This window comes from Pelecanus crispus, chromosome 5, assembly GCF_030463565.1.
Source record: "Pelecanus crispus isolate bPelCri1 chromosome 5, bPelCri1.pri, whole genome shotgun sequence".
NCBI lineage: Eukaryota > Metazoa > Chordata > Aves > Pelecaniformes > Pelecanidae > Pelecanus > Pelecanus crispus.
Genome location: NC_134647.1, coordinates 28782266 through 28794940, shown reverse-complemented (window position 1 = coordinate 28794940; position 12675 = coordinate 28782266). Strand labels below are relative to the sequence as shown.

The window sequence follows — 12675 nt, the reverse complement described above, 5'->3', positions numbered from 1 at the left end:
CTGGAATGGGAATTGAATGTGATTTCAAAGGTGCAACTGTATAATGGCTTTATGAAGATCTGGAAGATCTAGTAAGTAGATTGCAGGGGTCCCTCTTGAGAGCTGCCTGGTTGCTGTCAGCCATTTGTGATAGCCTTGAGCAAACTGCTAAGCTGTGTAAAAATTCTGTGCAAGACAGCATTTCCAAGTGTATGGTACCTAGTTCCTAGTTTTTACTTTCATTAAAAATAATCCAGCCATCAAGCCAGGAAACACGAAATTGCTACTCTGCCCTTAATTGGTTTAGTGGTAGACTTGGTAGTGTTAGGTTAATGGTTGGACTTGATGGTCTTAAAGGTCTTTTCCAACCTAAAAGATTCTGTGATTCTATGATTCTAGTGCAGACAAATCGGATCTTAAACATTGTTAATGTGTATGGGATTTTTAGAAAGATGTCTAGTCTTGGTAGCGAGGCAAAAGTCCAGTACTGATAGCTAGCATTTTCATCTCTCTAAGTCATTTGCATCTTGTCTTAGTTGAACATGTTCATCATTCATCATCTTCCTCCTTGCCCTCTAGTACTGGTTCATAGAATCATAGAATCATTTAGGTTGGAAAAGACCTTTAAGATCATCCAGTCCAACCATTAACCTACACCACCAAGTTCACACTAAACCAATCAAGGGTAGACTAGACTAAACCATGTCCCAGAGTGCCACATCTACCCTTTCTTTGAACGCTTCCAGGGATGGTGACTCCACCACCTCTCTGGGCAACCTGTTCCAGTGCTTGACTACCCTTTCCATGAAGAAATTTTTCCTAATTTCCAACCTAAACCTCCCCTGGTGCAGCTTGAGCCCATTTCCTCTTGTCCTATCGCTAACTACATGGGAGAAGAGACCAACACCCTCCTCGCTACAACCTCCTCTTCTCTAAGCTAAACAATCCCAGTTCCCTGAGCCGCTCCTCATAAGGCCTGTGCTCCAGACCCTTCACCAGCCTTGTTGCCATTCTCTGAACACGCTCCAGCACCTCAATGTCTTTTTTGTATTGAGGGGCCCAAAACTGGACACAGTATTCCAGGTGCAGCCTCACCAGCGCTGAGTACAGGGGGACATCAGTTCCCTGCTCCTGCTGGCCACACTATTCCTGATACAGGTTGTCCTATTCAGTTGTACCTGTCACAACAAACCAATTAAGATTGGGTTGTTTTTTTTTTTTTTTTAAGCTTTTTCTCAAATGCCCCAAGTATAGCAGTGTGCTCTTGGCTGATTTGCCAATTTGCTTTACTTCATTCTTAGTTACCTGTTGTAAATCACTTGAAAATTATCTGGGGGTTACAGGTTAGAAACCTGTAGGTGAGGTAGATTGTTTGGTACTCAGAAGACAGAAATAATCTTGCTGTTTGACTTCAACCAGGAGTAGGCAGCTAGGGAAATGAGACTTAGTCTAAGGTGTGGGGGAGGAACTGCTGCTGCATTAGTCCAACTCCTTTTCAGGACCCCCATTCATGTCCCTGGGTTTGGATGAAAGTACGCTTAGAAAAACGTGATGATGAATCAGCCTGGAAAGAAGTAAAGTTAGATCAATCAGGAATTGTTGGCTTTTTGAAGAGATTTCTGTGATATTGGGTGCCAAGTGGCCTGACTCACTGTTGAGTATCTTCCCCCAAATAACCTCAGTGTTGTAACAAACATGAACTCTGTGTAATGCAAGTAAAAGTGTACTGGATTGGTGAGGAGGTTTCAGGCGAGTTTTTCAGGTCATCTCATTGTATTTGAAGAGGGGAAAAATACTTCTTCCCTCTCTAAAAATCAGGCATTGCTTTTTTTGGAGCAAACTTTAGAAAATTAATTTTCATGCCTTCTTTTGTCTAAAGAGGTGCTGAATAATCAGTTCTTTGAGGATTTCTGAACATTGAGCAGAGGAGAATTTTACTTCTGTCATTGCAGGTGATGCTGGGCTGCACAAATAATCCTAGAAATTATTCTCATATCTAAAGAATGAAAAGTACGAAAAGAAGTGATGTGATTTATGTGAACACCTAGATTGGTAGGTCAGTTCACCCCCTCAGTTCAGTGGCAGTGAGTTGTCTAATCTAGTTGAGTTTTCTTGCAACCTTGTATCTGCAGGCCTGTAAATGTCTCTTAGGCTTGGCCATTACTCAGATACTTCGTAACATTGGCAAATGAAGGCGGGAAAATGCGTAAGTCCTTCACAAAGGTCTCTCCAGCCTACTTGAGTTTAAATAACATGCCAGCTTAAGCAAACTGAAAGGAATAAAGAAATAAAAGGCTGCTGGTACCTCTAAACAGCAATGGAATGAAATTGCTCCTGAAGATGCTGACTCCCACCCCTCCTCTGTCCATTAGTGTGCACTGTCTGCACAGCAGATTTTTCTCATTGTTCAGGGACCACCATGCTGGCTGACAACAGCAAGTGCCGAACAACATGGAGGGATGGTGGCTTTTGTAGGAAACTGTCTAATATTAAATATATAGGATTTCAGTTGTGTGCTTCCCTTTGGGACTGCTTATGCAAAACTGTTACAATAGCACCTTATTGGCTTTTGTGAAAATAGGAGCAGCTGCTGGATGCCTGGCTTATGTCAGAGGTGCTTTGTGGGTTGTATGGCTGAAGAACCAGTGCTGAGACCCTGCATTGACTTCTGTGGCCTTGCTCTTGGGTAATCTGTTGCATCCTCATGTGCTGGAGTAGGGTGTGGGGGAACTGGTGTCACTTCTACAGAGACAGTGGGCCCAGCTGGTTGTATTGGACTGCCTGTGTCTCTGTGTACTGTCAGATGAGTGCTTTCAAGGTGCTGGATTGAACCAAAATAGTCTCGTACTGAGATAATGTCACAGCTTGCAAATCCAGTTAAAGCAGAACTAGAAATGCTGACCAATTGGAGAGGGAGCATTGGTAGTAAAAGCACTTCTAACTTGTTACCCTGTCATGCAGGATAATGCTGTTAATGCTAGACAATTGTAACAGACTGGGAGTAATAGGGAATGGCAAAGGAGCTTAGTAGGAGTAAGGAAAGGCCAATGATCATATGGGGGAGAAGGTCTGAGGAAAGCGTGTGGTGGTTGCTGGGAATCGTAAAGAACATGAATTATTACCAGAGCATTTTTTATATTGAAAAAGGTTTTGGAAAATGAAAATTCATGTTGTAAAAAGAAGTTAAGGACAGTTTTCATGCTTTACATGTCAGTACTTTGTATGGCAGTGAATTAAGGAAGTTGTGATGTTTGAACTGTGATAGTGAACTTGAATATGCTTTGGCAGCAAATAACTAGAAAGCAATTCATGTTCATTTGTATTAGCAAAACTGTGGTATCTCTGGTAGGGGTATTTGTTTATTGTTGAAACTGTGAAGCTCTCTGTTGTACCTCTTGTGCTACTATCCTGTCAGCTCTCTTCCTGGAAACTGATACTAGCTGTTAAGTTGCAACAAAGTAGTTCTCGTAGTGTTTTTGACTTGTCATTCACTGTAAAATGGATGCTAAAATACATAGGGTCATGAAAGAAACCCTTGAAAAATATATTTCAGTGATTCAGTAATTGAGGATGCAGAACAATTGCATGACTTACTGAGCAAATCTTTCCGTGGCCTGAACTCAGAAGAGTGTACTGAGTAGGTACTGAGAAAAACATATAGTATTTCAGAGGATGTATAGGTTTTGCCAAGCATCAGCAGCCATGAATATGTATAGGAAGGATGAGGGTTACTGTTGAAATATGAGGACTTTTTTTTTTTTTACAGTGTAGGAGTTAATTTTTAGCTTAAGAAGGATAAATAGGTTAAAAATAAGTCAAATTGGAAATCTAGATGGAGTTTCTTTGGTATATTGAGGTTTTGTTCAGTGAACGTGTACGTGGGAAGGGAACAGATAGAAAAAACACAATTGCTGCATAAACTGGTAGTCCTGAAAAGATGTGTTCCACACTCCTGTTGGTGTATTACACTGAAGGGCTGAGATGCAGCTGGCTTTTGTTTGTTAATTGCAAAATGATATCAAGTGAAAAATGACTGTCTTGTATGAGTGTTTGGCTGGGGAAGAAGAGTGAATGAATAAAGATATGGTAGAGTTGTGGACTGAGAAAGTATAAGGACTCTATATATCAAAACCATGAGGAAGCTGTGTTTATTTCCTGCAGTTGTGTTTGTGCTGGTTGGACAATGACAAACAAAAGCTTGTGGAGCTGATCTGGTTGTCATAACAGATTAAATAACACTTAAATGAAGTTTAATTTTATTTTAAAACCAGAATTTCTTGTGTGTAACTTGTAACTTTAATTGTGGCTGGTGGGGTGTTTGGGATTTTGGGGGTGTGTGCTTTTTTTTGTGTGTGGGTTTTTTTGTTGGGTTTTGCTGCTTTTTTTTTTTAGACATGTAAGCATGGTCAACCATCTTAGGAACAAATCAAAAGAAGATATGAAATCTCTTCAGAAGTGCAACTGATGGCAGTTGGGATGATGATGTGGGCAAAGCAAGAAAAATACTCTTATAGTTTCTGTGTTTGTGGAAGGGAACGTGAGTTTTGCAGATTTGATGGTGAAATAAGGAAATACAGTTACAATGCTGAAACCATATGTATTTGTAAACCATGTGTGCATTAACTGAGAAGATGGCTGTGGTATTTATAGTAATGGAATTTGGATCAGGAGTAAAAGTTAACCTAAGATTGATACATGTGAATTCTTTTATAAGGATGGTGTTTTAGACACAGTGTGTCCTGTACTGCAGGAATGATAACTTCTTACCTTCTTGCTATACAGTGTGTTTTCCCCCAGAAAGGGAGAAATCATATGATTGAAAAGGAAAAGAGCCAACTGAATTTTAATCTGAGAATCAATCAGCTTCTCTAGTATAAACAGGTTAGCCATGTGTTCCTACTGCTGATGGCATGCTTTTTCTAATGTAGATGACATCCTTTTGGCATTGTTTTATGTTACACAGAAAAGGGCATTTAACTAACAAGAGAACCAGTGTGGAGTTACCTGTGGCATTTTCTCAGTGCTGCATATGTTCATACTTTGGGAATCACTTGCCTGACAAGATTTGTAGCTAGTTATGCTGGAGGCCTGATAGTAATTTTTTGAATTGGAAGCAATGTTCCTGGAAAGAAGATACTCTTGAATTCAAAAGTTACAGTGGGAAAGTCCAGGAAGTAAATGCGGCATAGATCTTGTGATAGAAGTAAGGAGGAGCCAAAAGTTTCTATGGTATTATCAATGTTTTCTTGAAATATTGAAGTCCCTTTAATCACCATAAAATACTCAACTTGATACTGTCCAAAAATATATTTGTTTGATTTTTTTAAAAAAATAAATTCCAAGTGGCTAGCCACAGAACTGGGTTTAAGCACTCTAGAATCTCTTTAAAATCTCTCCTGTTGTGGATTCTTTGTTGTACATAAGTCACTAAGCAGCTATATGTGGGCTGATTAACTGAAAATAACTAGTAAGAACCTGAAGAGGAGGCATTTTTTAATGACGTTACTCTAAGGGTTTTGATATCCTGCACACAAAGGAATAGCCTAGTTGTTACTGCACAGCAACAGTTAACATGCTTCTGCTAGTGCTGTCAGCATTCCCTGCTGACATCAGTGATATCTAAAGCAGTAAACAGAAAGCAGCCATGTCTGTTCTTCCTGTACTAGGGGGAATCAAAATAAAATGCTAGTGAGATGGAGAGCAGCGAAGCCGGTAAGAAACTTCAAACTATTCAGAAAAGTTGTTGACGTAGAAAAGTGACTCTGAAAATGTTTAAATGTTCAGGTAAATACAGCATTGTGTTTGCCGATCGTTCTGGAGAGAAGGATCCTGTTTGTAACTCATACAGCAATGCTTCAAAGTAATGTAGCATTTTATAGGAAAGAAATTAACTGTGTTACCTTTTTATTCAGGAGTCTCTTTGCTGTAGTTAATCAAGAATGACTGTATAACTTCTCAACAACTTGGCTTTTTTCTTAGAAAATAACAACAAAAAACCCTCAAAAATGTGAACTTCTGGATGCATTTTATTCTGAGTTACTGTTTTAATAGAAACTGAGCGATTGAGTCCTGACACTTGCTGTAGTCATTTGTAAATAAGTTCAGGTTAAGGCATTGACTTATACCCGTCCTAGAATAAATGTGAATATTGTTGCAATTATTTTTTAAGTATTAATATCCTAGAGGGCATTCTAAAATGAGACTTCAGTGCTTTCTAAAAGGCTATTACGAGGTTCATATAGTAGGTTGAAAATAACTTCACTTCTTCAAAAGATGTTTTAATTCTCAGAGAACTTAAATAGGCTCTTGTAAACACAGAGGATGGTATTTAAAATGTCAGTCAAAGCAAGCTATCTGGCATCAGAAGCTCCTTTTGGGGGAGAAAAGTGCCAGGGCAAGAAGTGATACATGCTGTAACTTTGTAAAGTGCATATATATGTGAACATTTCTTCCTCTAATGAGGTTTTGTATTGTAATGTGAATGTTAATGTATCATGGAAGAAATGAATACTACTCTCCCTTCCCTTCCAGACAATCGAAGGAAAGTAGAACCGCCTCTTGGAGGTCATGATCCTCGAACAGCAGTTCAGTTAAGAAGCCTCAGCACCGTTTTAAAGCGCCTCAAAGAAATCATGGAGGGGAAGAGCCAGGTACTTCTGAGGGATTTGTAGGCCAAGCTATCTAGAAACTGAACCGTTTACTGGGCTTCTCTGAGCTTCATTTTTAGATTGATCATGGGGATTTTTTCAGATGTTTGAAGGATGGGTGAATAAACTCAAAAATGATTGTGCAAGTGCAGGGGAAACAAGTTGATGCTGACTTTTGACATGTCAAACATCTGCCATATTGTGGGACTGAAACATTGCAATTGCTCAGCTTCTTGAACTTGGACCAGATGCTCTAAAGACTTTAGTCTTTAGACTCCTTCCCACTTCTGTATTACCTAATCTAGTATTACCTGATGGTTTTCTCCCTTGAAGGCTAACCATGGGCAAGTGAAACACATTGACTGTCACAAATAGTAATGAGAATTCTGAGGATGAATTAAATCTGCTACTTACTGTGGCAACTGTTGGTCAGCAATATTTGCTTGAAAGGCTTGTCCTGTTAATCAATTTTGATTCAGCTGAATAAGGGTCTGGTGGTTGCTATTGAATTGCTGATTTCACCTTCCTCTGCTGTGTTGGATGATGCCTTTAAGAGGAGGGTCTAGTTGGGAAAAGAAGCCAAAACTATTTATAAGTGGTGATATAAATAGCTGTGTCTGTGAGCAAGACACGAGCAGGCAAAAGTACGTTTAATTAAACTGAATGAAGAGGAGGCTTTTGGCTTGGTAGCTTTTACAGGTAGACTTTGAGTAAACTCACTTAGCTTCCAGTGCTATCCTGCTTGTAAGAGTAACTTTGCTTTGGTAAAAAGGGCGATATTTTTTAGGGTGAAACAAAAGCCTTTCATTGCAGTAAGCGGGGCATTGAGTGTGACCCCTACTAATATTTCAGTCTGTGGCAGCTTCTGAAGGCCCTGGAGATTTTCAGACATCTTTGAAGCTATTGGAGAAGTACTCAAACAGACAGGATGCAGCAGTTTTTCAGACATCTTTGAAGCTATCAGAGAAGTACTCAAACAGACAGGATGCAGCAGTAAATGAATATGTCTAGATCTTTCTCTGAAAGCAGTATATTAGTTGTCAGCATGCTGACTTCTGTACAAATGGTGATGCATCACTGCCCTTGACTGCAGCCATGTCTTGCTTGTGTCACTCCAGGCAACAATTTCTTCCTACTGTGGACTTGGCCTGTCTCTACAGGAAGACCACTTTACTGTTGTAGAAAGCATGTGTCAGATCCTGGAAGGTGCTGCTCTAATCAACCTCTACTGCTAACAGGGGCCAGACTTCTCTTCTGAACCCTTCCTTGTAGGCTGTTCTTGTCATGAGTGTTGGCTCTGACTTGAGCAAGGCAGAGAGCTGGAAGGTGTCACCAGCAATGGCTGGGTTTCTAACACCCAGTAATGTGCAAGTGGGGCAGAGGCAATGTGGGAGAGATGGTGGGCAGAGGCACTGCTGCTTGGAACAGCCACTCTCTATGTGGCAGAACCAGATTTGGCTTATCATGCAGAGCCGCAGCAAAAACTGTTAATTGGCATCCCCTGCAGCTTTGCAGCAGTTCCTTGGCAAAGCTCTTCACTGCATCTTTCCCTGCTTGAAGCTTCAGGTTCATCTTAAAAATTTCTAGATGCTCTTGAACACTGGACTGCCTTGAGCAGTCTTTGACCTCTCTCTGTATGAGTTTTCTTGGGTGAGGACAACATGAAATTGTTGTCTTGTTGATCATAGCTGTTTTGGTCTCAAAATTGGTCTAGCAGCTATGTCAAACTTTACTTTGTGAACATCCAAAAATAAACCACAATTCAGGGTATGCTTTTTTTTTTGGTTATGTGAAAATCAGAGTATGGATCACCTTTCTTCACTGTGGTTACTCTCTTGTGGGGTTGTTTTGAGAAAATTCTTGCAGCACTTTCTCTTCCTAATAAAAACCCAGAGTATTCAGTCGCTCTGAACAGGCTTATTGCCAGAACTGAACTCTAGCAAAGAGCGTTTCACAGTCAGAGCTGACCTGTTACCACTAGCAGTTGTCACCATCCATGGTAATTGTAGCTGGCATGCTCAGAATCATAATTCGGAGATTTGTCTTGCTCTGTTTATAGCTACAACACCAAGTGGAAGTTTTAACTCTTTGTTTTCAAGTCTTAAAAACAAGACAAAAACTCCTGTGGCTGCACCCATGCTGTAAATCAGTATGTGTCATTATCTGCTGAATGTGTATTCCACAGTTGTCTTCACATAGCAGTTAACCTGGAGTTTTGAAACAACATCAGTCTGGGACACAGACTTTTACAACTGTTTACTGAGGTTTTGAATAATTTGATCATATAATGGAACTTTTTACACGTATCTGTAATCCTTTCAAAGTATGTCCCAGTATTAGCTGTTGAAATGATCCTCCTGCACTGATAATTCCTGATAACTTGATCTACCCCTGGATAACAGCCTCAAGTAATGTGTGGCGTGGGGGGTTTTTGGGGTTTTTTTTGTTTTCTTTTGTTTTTTGTTTTTTAAACTGTGCTAGTTGAGGGCCTGTCATGCTAGGGGCAAATGAAAGGGAAGAGCAATCAGTACTTCATATGTCTGTTTCTTCTTGACCTTTATCTACAGCTCGTAATAGTTTTTATCTGCTTTGCTTCCATCTTGGATCAAGTAGGTAAAAGTTTACTAGATTTATTCTCACAGTTGAGAACTCTCTCGGCCTTCTAGCTCCCTATAAAACCACATGAAAAATACTTTCTGTGCTTATACACAAGAATGTGTACACACACACATATATGAATGTACAAAATTGTCCTTTTCATGTGCATAGTCTACAAAGCAATCATTAATCTAAACATGCTTTTTTTTAATTTACAAAAAAAAGTTTTTCTCTGCTGCCTTCCCTTGTAGGACAGTGACTTGAAGCAGTACTGGATGCCTGACAGCCAGTGTAAAGAGTGCTATGACTGCAGTGAGAAATTCACCACCTTCCGGCGGAGGCACCACTGTCGACTTTGTGGGCAGATCTTCTGTAGTCGATGCTGCAATCAGGAAATCCCTGGAAAATTCATGGGCTACACAGGTAGGGTTTATTTGTTGAGAAGCAGAACATTGTGTGCTCAGCTCTGTTTGGACTACTGCATTTTAGATTCTGGCATCTGCTAGAGAATGCTGTACAGGTCTTTAGTGGGCTTAGAAATAAGCAAAAAGAATCACAGGTCCTAACTCTACCAATTTCTTCATGCACAGTGGTGGATTATGCCATGCCTGCTTATTTTTACCAACACTATGTCCATGATAACAAAACAAATATGGCCACTGTTTAACAAGGATGTTCGCAAAAAGTGTGCTCAAGTAAAAGCTGCTCTTAGTAATGGTAGTTTTAAAATGTAATGAGCCACATGTTCTAATTGAGGGTGAGGGAAACTCTTTCAAATACCAGTTACCAAACTCTAGACATCTCCTGATGGAGGTAATGATTTCCAGACATCAGCTGGTATGTCTTATCTGACTAGCTATTGTTGTACCATGATTTCAGTGTGTACACGTGCTCTCTCTCTTCCCGCCCCCACAACCTGTCTCTCTTACTGATCATGTGTTATGTGTCACTGGACTTGGAGAAATTCCCTGAGTGTATAATTATCTGGGGTTTTGCTCTTCCAGGGAATATGAGAACTAGACTTAAACATGCAAAGAGGTTTTGAAACAGGAAATCCTTCTTTTCCCACCACTACACACTTCTGATCCTGTAGGAACAGAGTACTATTTGTTCCTGTTCACTAACACTCTCTGGTTCCCCTTTCCATAGGGGATCTCCGAGCCTGCACTTACTGCCGCAAAATAGCCTTAAGCTATGCACACTCCACAGACAGTAACTCCATTGGAGAAGACTTAAATGCTCTGTCAGATTCTGCATGTTCTGTATCGGTGCTGGATCCTGGTGAGCCACGCACACCAGTTGGGAGCCGTAAAGCTAGCCGCAACATCTTTCTGGAGGAGGATCTAACCTGGCAAAGGTAAAGTGAATGGCTTCATGCTGAGCTCCAGAATCTTAACTGTGTTTTCAGGATGACACCTGCCTAGACAAAAGCTGGTGGTTTCCATCTAGGAAACTTAGAAGTGTATCTCCTGTAAAAATAATCTAATCCTGTGTTTGCTTCTAATAGTCTTCTCTTCAAGTTGAAATGTGAAAACTTTTCTAGTGGAGTTTTAAATTATTTGCAGTTCTTCCTTTAACCTGTTGAATTAGTGTTTCTATACCAGTGTCAGAGCAGGCTTTTAGCTTCAGAGTTTAAAAAGACAAAACTAAAAAACATCCCTTCGAACCACCAATGTATTCAGAGGCAAGTCAATGTAACACTGATGCTTTACCTGTCAGGTTTTGGATTGGGCAAGAGAATATAAGAGATTGTGTCTGTGTAGATAAGAGTGAAATGGTGGAAGTAACCACCTCTTTCAACTGAAGTGGGATTGAAAGAACAGCTATAAAGGTTCTCTGATCTCCTTTCAAACTGTATTTCTTCTTATTGTTCTTGAATGAGGGGATCTTTATTTTTGGAAGATGAATAAAAGAACACTGTACTTCTCAAGTGGTGTGAGAGTTAATTTCTGAGGACCTTGATTTAATTTAATGTGGGGGGAGGAAGAAATAATCAGATGTGGTGTTTGTGCTCATTTCCCTAAAAACAGAAGAACAGGCAGGTGTGAAACTACTGAGAAGGTTTTGAGGCAGAGCCTTTCTTTAACGGAGGGGTAGTGTTAGCAACATGTGCCTCTCTCAGCAGATCTCCTGTAGTGGTTCTGATAGCATTAAAAGAAAAACCTCAAAACAACTGTCTTCAGAAAATGCCCTGGCTCTTGCTCTGCATGTCGCTTTTCAGAGTGTGGTGCTCCTATGGAAGCAATTAAATAATCAGCTTTAGGCCTAAATAAAGGAAAGTACTTTTGGTTTAATGTCATGGTCATCTAAAGCAGTAATGTTGCAATACTTGGGATAAATACTACCAAATTTTGAATTAGGAAATAAGTATGTGCGCTCGGAATGCTTCTCTTCAGGTGTACAAAATAACAGAAGGTATCATTAGTTCTGTCTTCTGATGTGTTATTACTATCTTTATTATGGCAATTCAACAGCTTTTAGACATGAACATGTAAAGAAAGTATTTATATCTTTATTTTGGGCAGCTTGTAGCACTTGAGAAAAATACTGCCTATTTTTGAAAGGCTGATAACTCTTTCTGTACTGGAACACTTAGTCTTGTTGGGAGACACTGAGTAAACATGGGCTGCTTTTGTGTGTGAGAGGGAGACAGATTGAGATTAGGTAGTTTATTGCTGCTTTGGGAGGGTTAAAATTTTCTTCAGTGCTTGTTGCTTTTAAAATGTAAAGCTTTGCAGTGGGCTACAGCACTTTTTTTCGTACTGCATTTGGTAAGTTGCTGATTGACCTTCAGAGGTTTAAATGCAAGACATTGAACTTAAACGGCACCACAGTGGAAAGTTGCAACTCACAGCTTTGTAACAGAAGCAAAGTTGTGGTTTATTTCTTTTTCTTTTCCTAATATGTGGCTTCTGTGTGAGAAGTAGTTTGCATCAGAAGAAAACTTGGGAGTTGAGTCTCTTCTCAAAATAATGTATCTGAGATAAGGCTCTTGCCTCTCCTGCTGTCATATGCTGCAAAGCAGTGAGAAAAGTATTTAGGGGAGTGATGCTGTATTTACTTGTCTGAAGTTGCTCTGCTCTTTGAGCAGTTGGAACATAGAGGCATGGCCTCCTGCTTTAACTAACTTGAAGGGCCATGTCCTTTAAAAGTGAGGAGTGGTGTACTCTGGGCAAGTACAGCTACTCAGGCAAAGTTGTATTGTGTATGTTTTCTCATGAAGAACGTTTACCGTGCTAGTAACATGTCTACATCCCAGAGCACAGCCAGTATGGCTGTATCAGTTGGAATGTAGTGGCTTATACAGTTTTGCCAGTAGGAATTTGTATTGATGGTGTATGAACATCTGCTCTCCTTCCTCCTGGGGTGGAAGGAAAAGGATGGCAAAAGTGATAGTGATCATGTTAAACAATTACAGAAGGTTGTCAGGCTATCTTCATAAAAGCTGTCT

At 40.1% G+C, this 12675-nt stretch overlaps 1 protein-coding gene across 4 annotated transcripts in view; it reads left to right on the top strand.

Annotated features, from left to right (window-relative positions):
* Window positions 1-12675, top strand: part of PIKFYVE (phosphoinositide kinase, FYVE-type zinc finger containing) — a 71988-nt gene that overhangs the window by 5285 nt on the left and 54028 nt on the right. For all 4 annotated transcript variants that reach the window (XM_075711147.1, XM_075711145.1, XM_075711146.1 and 1 more), the window contains 3 exons: window positions 6511-6629; window positions 9476-9647; window positions 10374-10581. In XM_075711147.1, coding sequence (XP_075567262.1) covers window positions 6511-6629; window positions 9476-9647; window positions 10374-10581 — 499 coding nt within the window. The remainder of the gene's footprint in view (window positions 1-6510; window positions 6630-9475; window positions 9648-10373; window positions 10582-12675) is intronic.